The sequence below is a fragment of the Saccopteryx leptura genome, chromosome X (genome assembly GCF_036850995.1).
Source record: "Saccopteryx leptura isolate mSacLep1 chromosome X, mSacLep1_pri_phased_curated, whole genome shotgun sequence".
Lineage (NCBI taxonomy): Eukaryota > Metazoa > Chordata > Mammalia > Chiroptera > Emballonuridae > Saccopteryx > Saccopteryx leptura.
In genome coordinates, this window is record NC_089516.1 from 80,491,865 (window position 1) to 80,504,553 (window position 12,689).

At 42.2% G+C, this 12,689-nt stretch overlaps 1 protein-coding gene across 1 annotated transcript; it reads left to right on the forward strand.

Moving 5' to 3' along the window:
• Positions 1 to 8,589, forward strand: SLC25A53 (solute carrier family 25 member 53). The gene is made up of 2 exons (XM_066356480.1): positions 1 to 131; positions 6,093 to 8,589. The coding sequence occupies exon 2, from the start codon at positions 6,124 to 6,126 to the stop codon at positions 7,042 to 7,044; it is 921 nt and encodes a 306-aa protein (XP_066212577.1). The 5' UTR covers positions 1 to 131; positions 6,093 to 6,123; the 3' UTR covers positions 7,045 to 8,589.
• Positions 8,590 to 12,689: the final 4,100 nt, after the last annotated feature.

Consider the following 12,689-nt stretch of genomic DNA (forward strand, 5'->3'; position numbering starts at 1 on the left):
CTGGGGGCCCCAAGGCCATTGCGAGCAGAAGGGGGGAGCCGCCGGCGGGGGCTGCGGCACACGGGCACCGGAGCCGGCGCGGTGTGGAGTGCAGCGCGGACGCAGCGACCCGGCCGCTTTGCGTTTTACTCGTAAGTTTGCAGCTTTCCCCTCGCCTCTCTTCTCCCAGTCCCCTTCAGCCTCGCTTTCTTCCAAGCTTTGCGCCTGGATGCCTTAAGTAGGAGGTGGGACAGGAACCAAGTGAACAATAAGAGTTCCTCACCTTTGTGTATATGGGGAAGGGGGGGAAAGTACTCACTGAGCACTTTCTGCGTGCAAAGGGGCTTGCACGGACATTCATTGATTCTTTTCAGCAGCTTTGGGAAGGACGTAGCAGCGTGCCCACTTAACCGAGGGAATTTGAGGGGCCCAGGCAACACGGTTAGGAAGTGCAAGAGCTAAGAACTCATGTACAAATCGACATGTCTGATTTCAAAGGCTGCCTCTTGTGAACACCCCTTTCTACCAAAGTGGACATAGGACGGCCCATTTGGAATGATAAAGAATTAGTGAGCAAGGACTACTATCTCCTTTTCACAGATGAGGAAACAGAAACAGGTTAGGTTATCTTGCCTGGAATTACACATCAAATAAGTAGCAGCACCTAATTTTGCACCCAGTTCTGTAGTTCTCCGAATATTATTTGCCCGACTGAGCTGCCTAGGGACCCTTTTTACGTGGGTGTTCTCAGACCATATCAACAGCAGTCTTGGTGTGCTGGCAGTGCCCAGGGAGGAGATGAAGAGGCAGCAAGGAGAGGGGTGGGGGAAGGCTTGAGCAACTTTTACAGTGCCCATTGTAGCAAAGGGGAAACTGAGGCAGTGTTCTTTCTAATTTTTACACTACAGTAAGCTGCCAGTTTATTTTAAAAAGTAAAACATTATTTCTACAGCTTATGAGCCAAATGGAGATAAGACTCAGGTGAAGTGACACATGAAATTACCAGGTAAACCCAAAATTTGGACCAAATCTCCCTGATGCCAGAACCCATGCTATCTATTGTCATATGGGTATAAGGCTGCCTACCTCCTAATCGTTTTTTTTTGGAAAGCTTGTGAGAAATGCAGATTCCTGAGACCCACCTCTGGGAGATTTGAATTTACTAGGAGTGGGGTGGGAAGTGTGGTTTATATTTTTAAACAGTGTTGTTAATTCCAAAGCGTAGAAAGCTTTGTGAACCAACCACTGACGAAAACACTGCAGCATGCTGAGGGTGATGAGGGAGCAGTGCACCTGTTCAGAGCGCATCTGTCATGAGATGCAACTCGGCAGCAAAGGCTCCTACCTAGGGTCTTTCTTGAAATTGTTGGCAAAGGACTTGGACTCTGCACATCTTTCTTTGTAACAAACAACTTCCTCTTTCAACTTGAACTTGAGAAAGAAGTGTGAGAAATGAAACACAATTGACCTAACCCCCAACCACAGCTCCCTGCCACTGATAGACCTATTTCATTTCCTGGCTTTAAGACAGGTTGCTAGGTTGCCCTTCTGTGAGCTCTTGAGGGGACCTCTCCTTTGCTGGGTTTGCCATCACTGGCCCCAGAGAAGCAACAGCTCCATGGAAACGGCATGCAGAGCTGTCCAGACCGAATGGGTCATGAAGCCAGGGGCTGAGCAACCTCCATTTTCCATGACTTCTGCTTGTTGGAGAGCACATCTTTACTTCCCTTATATCAACTTGGCTAGGAGGCCCCCTGTGGGTCCTGTTCTTGACTCCTGATGCCTGAAAGCAAATGAACGATCTGATGCCCTTTGACTGCCGAGTTCATCTTCAACCTGCCATTGTACTTTATCTGCTCCTTTCTGCCTTCTTATCTACAATCCCAATACCTAGAGTTTCTTGAAGCAAACAATTCAGATTTGGAGATGAAGCACTTTCCATCCAAAGTCTGTGGGCTTCCTCTTGTGGGAAGTAAAAGGTTTACCTCACACAGTCAAGGGTGATGCTAGCAGTAGCTCTTGGGTTTCCTTTAGACTCTTGCTTCTGTGCCCCAATACCATGACATTTGACCCTGGGTCTCAGCAGACTCTTCTGTGTTTAAATTTACTACTTCACCAAATTAGGTGACCTGCACTTGGACCTGGTGATGGTGGATCAAATAAGGCAAAGAATAGATCTCAGAGATCTAACCAAAAAAATAGTGAAAAGAAATAGATTGTGTAAAGCTGCTTGGATTGAACCATTAGAACAAAGTGGGGGGTCTCTTTGTGCCAGGCTGAGAGGAGGATATGCTAATCTGGCTACATTTGGGTACAGAGCATCCCTTATCTCTGACCTCTTTTGGGAGTGTGTTCCAATTCATGGCTCTAGTGAAACCACATTTGCCAGTTTCCACAAAGGAACCTTAAAAGCCCCAAGGTTAGGGAGATAAAGCTTTCAGTTGAAACAATAATTGTTGCCCTTGGCTGCCTGCCTTCTCTGTGCCAGGAACTTTCCATCTGTTATCTCATTTAAGCTTCTCAGCAACCCTATTAAGACAGGCATTGCTATCCCATTTTGCAGATCCAGAAACCGAGTTTCAGGGAAGTTATAAAGCTAGGAAGTGACACTGCAAAATTCAAACCAAGAGCTATAAGGACTACAGAGCCCATGTCTGTATGCCACAATACACTGCAGTGGGGAAAACAAATATTCTAAATCGGCTCCTCTCTGTCAGCCACAGCTCTATTTCCTTCCCACCGCCTGTGTCCAGCACCATGCGCCACTCATGCTTTTAGGCCACTGAGCCTTTAAGCCTCTTACGCAGCCTAGAATGCCTGCCTTCACTCCTTCACCTAATGAGTGTCTGCTCACTGGTTAAGGATCAAGTCAGATGTTCCTCCTTGGAGAAAAATTTGGACTGCTCCCTGTCCCAGGTAGAATACATTGCTCTTTTCTTTCTGCTCTGACCATGATTACACACTTTATTTGCCTTTCAGTAGTATAGGTTATTACCTCATTGTTGATCTGTCTTCCCTTACCCCTAGATTCCCAAGCCCTGGAGGGTAGGCACCAAGTCCTGCTCACTTCCAGCTCCATGGTGCACCCACAGTGATTTAATAGATGATAAATACATGCTTGTGAGCTGACCAAAAGAATGGATCAGGTATGCCCTGAATAAATGGACAAATTTAGGGCTGGATCCTGGGATGGTCACACAGGCTGTCCATTTAGACTAGTATGGTCAGGGGTGTCTGGAATCCCCTGGGTTCACTCTACTAGGCTGTAAATGCAGGAGGCACATCAGAGGGTACAGGAGATAACATCTCAAGTCAAACTTCAGGCCCATCCTGTGGTCTTGACCTTGGAACTCATCTTTAGGGGCTATGCTGTTTGGGATTGTTTGGTAACACCTTGACATTCACAGATAAAAGGTCTTTCCAGCTTCCCAATGAACATGGGACTGATTCCACCATACCATGGGACTGGTTCCACCATACCATGTTTTCTGTTTCTGCCTGCCTGAGAGTGTCCTGCAGGAGCATTTGCTCTGTAGAGACAGATGTGAAGTCAGGAAACATTTTTTTTTTTTAATTGAGGCCAACATGCCATGGATGCTCAAACACTGTATCTCATTTTATTTTATTAATCCTTGTAACAACATTTTAAAGGAGAGCTGTTGACCCTATTTTGTAGCTGAAGAAGCCAAGACTGAGTGGACTGTCTTGAAAGGTCACACAACTAAGTAAGTGTGGAGGCAGAATTCAGTGTCAGGTCTGTCTGCCACCAAAGACTAGCATCATAACCGATAAAGGTGGACTCTCTCCTACCCTATTAAATAGAAAAAAAAATAGGTTTATAAAATGATGAATTACATATTTTAAGTAGTACTAAATTAATTATTCACCTTATTTAATCTCTGAAAATGATTGACAAAAGTGGCAGAAAAAATCAGAGATGAAAAATACAGTTAATTCCTCTATCAAATATTTCCCCAAATTCCCCCATGTCAGCCCCCTGACAGGCACAGTATGAGTATGCCCAGAGAGCGGGTTCAGCCTGTTTGCTCATTTTATAACTCAACTGGAGGAGACTCCAAGGCGTAAATGAATTTCTAAAGGTCATATAAGAAGTTGATAACAGAACTGGCACTTAGAATACTGGTCTGCCAAATCTTAGCCCAGTTTTCTTTCTGCTAAGTTAGCCTATCTTATGCAGATAGTCAATATATGTTTATAGGTTACTCAGGAAAATGTGGGGAGGAAGTGAAACACTATCGCACTCTGAGATAGAAGAGGAGACAGACATTTTCCCCCCACCCATCTTTAATTAGGTGCAGGTAAAAGTTGGGGAAGAAGTCCCTGGAGGGAGGACAGCTGAGGAATGCAGGGGGGCTCGGTGGCTTTAGGAGCCTAAGTGGACCTACTTCCTCCCTGGGGGTGGAGGTGGGGGAGGGGTCCCTTTTGGCTCTGGAGCATGGTGGTAGCTTTCAGAGCCCGGGAAGTGACCCAGAGGGGTGCAAGGAGTGGGCCTCCTGGCCTTTGCTCCTGGCCAGTTCTCAGCTGAAGGGTCCCAGGTAGAGGAGCCTTCCCAGTCTCCTTCTGGTCCTGAGGGTGAGCAGGTGAGGCTTCAAGCAAGCATGGAATGTGTGGGGGAGGGGTGACTAGCACAGCCAGTGGGGAGGCGGAGCCTCCACACTCCTCCACCAAGAGAGAGAGTGGCTTGGTGGGGGGTGCACTGTAAGAGGAGAGTGTAGGATCATGGGTGAGCAAGAACAGGAAACCAGGGAGGGGCTGATGGGGTGATTCTGGAAGGAGGAGGCCTTCAAGGCAGGTTCTGGGTGCAGCAGCCCAGGGAGGCTGCAGTGGGCTTCTTGCAGTGCCTGGCTTCTCCCCCTCCCTGTGGGTCTCAGCTTGGGGGACCCCTCTGTGTCTGTTCAGCAGGGCCATCAACTGCTAGCATAAGTAGAGCCCCACCCCCTTTCTCCCCTCTCAAGTCCACACAGCCCAGGGTTGTGTGTGAAACCTGTGGGTCTGCAGTTCCTAGCAGACTTCCAGTCAATCTGGGTTTGAGACCTAGCCTGGCTGTCTGCCCCTCCCCCTCATCTTCTCTCTGCTCATCCATCCATGCTTCCTCTCCCCCACAGACCATCTCCTGCTGCAGCACACCCTGTCCTCAGTTTAGCGGAGCACCTATTTCCTTCCTGACAAATTCTCTAAAGTTCTCACAGCTACACTGAGCATTAATTTCTTCTTGGGCACTTCTTCCCTTTAGTATAATGGTCTGAACCAGGGGCAATTTTGTCTCCTTTCTCTCCCAGACATATGGCAATATCTGGAGATATTTTTGATTATCATAGCTGGATAGGTCCCTACTGGCATCCAGCAAGTAGAGGCCGGAGTACTGCTAAATGCCCTATGATGTACAGGACAGGCATTAGAACACATAATTATATGCCCCAAATATCAAAAGCATCAAGGTTGAGAGCCCCTGCTCTGTCATTTATCTACAGGTCTACAGGGTTAGGCTTAGAATTTGCCAGGTGTGGATTCTTTTAGCACTGAGTTTCTAGGAACAGCTCCTGTTTCTGTTACTCATTCTGGAGAGAGGTTGGGACGTTGCAATGAAACAGGTATAACATCGGCAAGAATCTACAGAAAGAGAGTAGAGGAAGACTCCCCACTCCCTAAATTTCTACCAATTTTTTTAGAAAGTATTGAACTACAAATTTTGAGTGCCTTTCTGCCTTGACAAGATAGTGTCACTGTTCAGAAAGAGAAGAGCAACTTAATATTCTAGCAGTTTCTGAAATGCGAATTTTCATGTGACGAAAGCTGAATGCAATAGGTTTTGGAGCCCGCCTCCAGTTTATTTTCTTCAATCTTAAACCTTCTTTGAATATTAGAATATTTGATGTGTCAGCAAAACACTGTAGAGGTAACTGTCCAGAGAAACTAACTACTTTTGTTTGAATTCCTTCTTAAGAGTGTGCTTATTTCACAGAAACTAGCCCAAAGAGCGGTTTGTTTCATTAAAGCTGAGTTTCTTCGGGCTCTCTTTCTAACTAAGCAGTGAAAATGGTCACCAACAGATTTAATGGCCAGCCTAACCTCTCCCCCCCCACTCTCGCCAGTTTCTTCCATCTGCACCCAGTTGTCTCCAGCATGGGGGAACAGAACCAGTCTCCCGGGAAGGAGCTTCAGCACTGGACGAGAGCAGAGACTCCTGGAAAGAAAAACTGGCACTCCCAGGCCTACGCCCTTGGGGCTATTTCCAATTTTATGTCTACTTTTCTGACCTTTCCTATCTATAAGGTTGTATTCCGGCAACAGATCCATGCTATGGCGGTGTCGGAGGCTCTGCGACAGCTTTGGCATGAAGGCCCCCAATACTTCTACCGGGGAATATACCCACCTCTTCTCTCCAAGACATTGCAAGGGACTCTACTGTTTGGGACTTATGATAGCCTGCTGTGCTCTCTCTCCCATGATGGGACACACTCCCTGGGACACCGCTGGGCTGCAGGGCTCATGTCTGGTGTGGTGGAGGCTGTAGCACTCAGTCCCTTTGAAAGGGTGCAGAATGTGCTCCAGGATGGTCGCAAGCAAGCTCGCTTCCCTAGTACCTTCAGCATTCTCAAGGAATTCAACTCTTATGGGCTTTGGGGGCGACTGTCGATGGGCTACTATCGTGGGTTCTGTCCTGTCCTTCTCAGGAACAGCCTGGGGAGTGCTCTGTATTTCTCCTTCAAGGACCCCATTCAGGATGGCTTGGCAAAGCAAGGCCTGCCCCACTGGGTTCCTGCCTTGGTGTCTGGCAGTGTCAATGGAACAATCACCTGCTTAGTTCTCTATCCTCTGATTGTGCTAGTTGCCAATATGCAGTCCCATATTGGCTGGCAGAGCATGCCCAGCCTGTGGGCCTCTGTCCAGGACATGTGGGCCACTCGTGGCCGAAAGGTATTCCTGATCTACCGTGGAGGGTCCCTCGTCATATTAAGGTCCAGTGTGACATGGGGACTCACTACTGCTATCCATGACTTTCTTCAGAGGAGGTATCATTCCAGGAAAGAACTAGAAGACTGACTAGGTGCATGAAGAATGGCCATGGCAATGTTGTTATTCTAAGCCTTCTTGGGTTGGTCTCAATAGCTTACTTCTTGGCTTGGTTACCTAATACAGTCATTCTTTGTATCTTTGAACTTTCAGTGCACTAGATAAGTTCCCAACTACCAGCCTGTTGGGCACAGACAAAACCCAGCAGGCTTCCTTGGTCAGAGAGAGAAAGTCAGTCCTGTCTATCAATAGATTCAACAACCTTAGACCCAGGAAGCCTTTAAATAACTTGCAACCCAGATGAAATGTCATTCCTTTAAGGAATTCTTTGACAAGAAGAGGGAACATTAAAAGAACTTTAATTAGCCACTGTGAGTTTTGGGACTCCTCCAGTTGTCCTTTGGACCAAATTGAGTGGAGGACCAAGAACTCCAATTGCAAAGAACAACCTTGACTCCTCGGGTGAGGATTGCATTAAACTTCTCAGATAGCTACATTTTCATGACATTGTTCACTGTGCTTACTACACCACTCTCACTTCTCACAGCTGTGGGTCCTAGCTTCAGGGTGGCAGCCATAGATGGAATACTAAGTCAGACTTGCTTCAACTGATCAGGTGCCACAAGAACTGGAGAGCTCTGGTGAGAGTGAAGAGAATTGTGGTCCCTGGATGGATGGAAATAATAGACTTTGAGGGAAAATATTCAGTTGCATGTAAAATAGAAAAAATTACTATAGATTGGTTGGAGTTATTTCCTGGGACAGTTTTGATAGCAAGACAATGACATTGCCTGGAAACCACTTTAGTTTCCCTAAGGAATCTGGAAGTGAAATGACCATATCTGTTCACAGATCATTGTATATTTTATTGCTATAGATAAATATAGTTACTGTGATAAAAATTAAAGATCAGAAATCTTAGCCTGTAGTCCAGAGGCATTCAAAATATAGTATTCATAACTTTCAGCATTTTATCACAACATTCCCACTTACATAGATTTCATATACCAGGCAAATTAAACTATTGTTTTCTCCCCAAGAATGCTACAAACTTTACCATGGCCATGCCCCTTCACCACATGCCAGTCTGCCAAAATCCTTCCAGAATTTCAAAGCCCAGCTTAGATGCCACTTTCCCATGGAGCCTTTCCTGATTTCCCACAATTGAATGTCATGGTAGTTTTTTGCAATAACACTTCATATCATTTATGGCGCTGATTCCATTACTTCACTGATCTCCTGTGGCCCTGTCTTCTTGGTGTTCTTTAATACCTCCTACTAGACTGTGAAACACCTTGAAAGCAGGGATTCTTGTACACATTTTTAAATCTCCTATTGTGCCTAGGTGCTCGATGATGTTGGCTGAATTACTGAGTTGATTGATTATCAAGCTGTGATGATATATATGGTTTTTATCCTCAGGGTGCTGTCTCTTGTACATGAAGATAATGTTATTGACTCACCATCAGCAAGACACATGCCTTTGGAGTGTGATTTTATTTTCTTTTATTAGTGAATTTAGTTTTGTGCTAATGATAATGATGCTGCTGCTGATAATAATTGTAATAAAATGACTTTCAACTGGAACAGTTGACTAGTTTGTGTTATTGATGACATATTTGCTATTAGCGATACTATAGGAACTGAAATTTCACCAACAGAAATAATGCTTAACTGTCCCATTTGTTTCAACTAAAATTTTGGGGATTTCCAAGGTGACATATGTTGCAGTTTTTCCTTATGATATGATCATGACCTCCACTGGCACATCCTTATCGAACAGAATTTGTTGTTCATAATGACCTGAGTGTAGTGAGAATTCCTCACCAAATATCACAGAAGTTAAAGACACCACTATAGATGATATGAGATCAGAGGGCATTTTCCAGCAAGGTCAACAAAATAGCTGCAGGTGCTTGACCTGTGGTGGCACAATGGATAAAGTGTCGACCTGGAATGCTGAGGTCGCCGGTTCAGAACCCCGAGCTTGCTCAGTCAAGGCCCATATGAGAAGCAACTACTATGAGTTGATGACTCCCACTCCTCTCCCTCTTTCTCTTTCTTTTTCTCTAACCTTCCCCTCTTTAAAATCAATAATAAAATCTTTTTAAAAAATCACCTCAGAATTGCTGCAGGTGAGTTCGCCACCTGATTCCATGAAGACTTAGATGGGGTGGGGTAGAACTCTGCTTGTGTATTCAAGGGCAGAACACAGTCTGCACAAGGGAATGGAAATGGAACAGCAGCTGGTTATATTTCAAGACTATCTCAGAAGTATAATATTAAATATTTACCAAAAAATCTCATAACTTAGCTATGACTTTGGTTTTTAAGCTGAAAAGAGGATAAACTACTGTATTTGCCCACATTTTAATGCAAGAGGTACATTTATTTCCTAGTATGCTGTCAATTTCCACTTAAATCACTGCTAATATACACCCCTTTCTTCATTTTAACTTATTTAGAATTAATTTCAAACTTATAGAAAATTTGTCAGCATAACTAAAGTATAAAGAACACTCATAAACCATTTACCCAAATTTAGCTATTGTTAACATTATTAATAGTTGCTTTATTATTTGAGAATCCATTCTCTACCTACACACACACACACACACACAATGTTTTTCCTGAACTGTCCAAGAGTTGAAATTACAGTATCTCCAGATTCAATGTTTGTAGATTCAACTTATTTCTCTATAACAATGGTAGTTATTATAGAATATTAGAAAAAGAAACCTCATGTCATGTAAAGCTACATTGGTGGTAACTTTCAATTTACTATATCTGCCTTTATAAAAACTTTAAATTTACATTAGTTATGTTAATAATTGAAGCTATGCAATTGTCGTATAAACTTGAGTGTGGGCTCATCCAAAGGGTCACTGGCTCGGCTGGAGCCCCCCCTCCCAGTCAAGGCACATGTGAAGAGCAATCAGTGAACAACTGAAGTGCCAAAGATATGAGTTGATTCTTCTCATCTCTTTCCTTTCTGTCTGTCTCTCTCCATCTCTCTCTCTTTCTTGCAAAAAAGTAATAGTTTCAGTAATTTTAAATAATATGTATTTGTGATGTTAATGTGGTTATATTTTTTGACATTTAAAAATGGTTTTTGAACTTAAGATCAACAAAATGAGGAAGTAATAAATATTGATGTCTTTAAAACTTATGAAATGTAACATTTGCCTGGTCTGTGGTGGTGCAGTGAATAGAGCATAGACCTGGAATTCTGAGGTCATGGTTCAAGATCCTGGGCTTGCCTGGTCAAGACACATATGACAGGAAATAAATGAACAACTCAAATGAAGCATCTATGAGTTGATACTTCTCATTCTTCCCCCTTGTCTCTCTCCTCTCTCTGTAAAATCAATAAATACAATCTTAAAAAATAAATAAATAAAATGTAGCATTTAACACTAAAGCTGCTTGGTCTTGGTATAAATAGTTGAAAAAAATAAAGAATAAAATTCCCTGTATAAGCTCTGTGTATTTTTGTCTAAATATAAACTACATCAGCTTTTCTAAAATGCAAGGTGAAATAGTAAATGATTAATGTATTAAAACTATTACTACAATTATATGATTTACTAAGGCTTAATTTGCCTTTTAAAATTTATTTTAAAACATTAAATAGCATAATTTACGTGTTTGGGATAACTGCATATAGTGTAGTATATTAAAGGTAATAATGTTATATAACAAAAAGCATAATAAATCAGGAAATTATAAAAATTTATTATAAAAATAATATAAGAAATACTATGTTTCTCTGTTTTATTCACTCTCCAACTTCGCTGTTTCTTTCATACAATCTTCCTTCACATCAAATCTTCAACACCTCTTTCCTCATCCTCAATTACAATTGGTGACCTTGCTTTCCATTTTATTAAGAAAGGAGAGCATTCAGAAGAGAACTTCCTAAAAGAACATTTACAAAATTATTACCCATGTAAGAACTACCCAGGACAAGAAAAAGAACACCTTGATAACTCCTTTCACCTCCCTACCCCTGCCCACCAATCCCCAGTAATGACATTCTTCCACATTCCTACAGGTAACCCCCATCCTGACTATTATGTCTTTGCTTTTCTGTATAGGTTTATCTTCCATATAAAAAAGCACCACCAAATAACACAATTTTGTTTTACAGATTTTAAAATTTATGTACTTGGAATTCTGTCTGTCTTCTTTCACTTCACATTATTTGTGAGATTCATTGGTGTTGCAAGTAGCTATAGTAATTTCCATTGTGATACATTTACTTTAAAAAGTCTTTTAAGACAATTTTAGGTTCACAGGAAATTTGAGAGGAAGCTACAGAGGTTTCCTATATACCCTCTACACCCACACATACATAGTCTCCCCCATTACCAACATTTCCCATCAGAGTAGTACGTTTGTAACAATTATTACTCAGAGTCCATAGTTTACATTAGGGTTCACTCTTGGTATAATGTCTATGGGTGTGGTCAAATGTGTAATGATATGTATTCACCGTTAAAATATACAGAGTAGTTTCACTGCCCTCCTTCATTCCTCTGTGTTCTACCTATTCATTCTCCTCCAGTTTCTGGAAACCACTGATCATTTTTTCTTTTTCCGTAGTTTACATTTAACAGAATGTCATATAGTTGAAATCATATAGTACATAGCCTTTCCAGATTAGCTTCTTTCACTTAGTAAATGCAGTTAAGATTCCTCCATGTCTTTTTATAGCCTAATAGCTCATGTATTTTAAGCACTGAATAAATGGGTGGATCACAGTTTATTTATCCATATTCATCTACTGAAGGACATCTGGGTTGCTTCCAGGTTTTGACAATTATGAATAAAGCTGCTATAAACATCTTATGTGCAAGTTTCTGTGTGGACATGTTTTCAACTCCTCTGGATAAATACCAGAGAACAAAATTACTGGATTGTATAGTAAGCATATGTTTAGTTTTTAAAGAAGTTGCCCACCTGGCCTGTGGTGGTGCAGTGGATAAAAAATCAATTTGGAACACTGAGGTCACCAGTTCAAAATCCTGGACTTGTCCAATCAAGACACATATGAGAAGCAACTACTACGAGTTGATGCTTCCTACGCCTCTCCCATTTCTCTCTCTCTCTCTCTCTCTCTCTTTCTGAAAGAAAGAAAGAAAGAAAGAGAAAGAAAGAAAGAAAGAAAGAAAGAAAGAAAGAAAGAAAGAAAGAAAGAAAGGAAGGAAGGAAGGAAGGAAGGAAGGAAGGAAGGAAGGAAGGAAGGAAAGAAAGAAAGAAAGAAAGAAGGAAAGAAAGAAAGAAAGAAAGAAAGAGAAAGAAGAAAGAAAGAGAGAGAGAGAGAGAGAGAGAAAGAAAGAAAGAAAGAAAGAAAGAAAGAAAGAAGAAAGAAAGAAAGAAAAAAAGAAAGAAAGAAAGAAAGAAAAAGAAAGAAAGAAAGAAAGAAAGAAAGAGAAAGAAAGAAAGAAAGAAAGAAAGAAAGAAAGAAAGAAAGAAAGAAAGAAAGAAAGAAAAGAAAGAAAAGAAAGAAAGAAAGAAAGAAAGAAAGAAATTGTCCAATTGTCCCCGGCTGCACCATTTTGCATTCCCATTAACAGTGAATGAATTCTTGCTGCTTCACATTCTTGTCAGCATTTGCTGTTGTCTGTGTTCCAAATTGTGGCCATTGTAATAGGTAAGTAGTGGTATCTCAT

Coding starts and splice junctions, on each gene's coding strand:
- SLC25A53 (XM_066356480.1), top strand. CDS start 6,124: ATGGGGGAACAGAACCAGTCTCCCGGGAAGGAGCTTCAGCACTGGACG.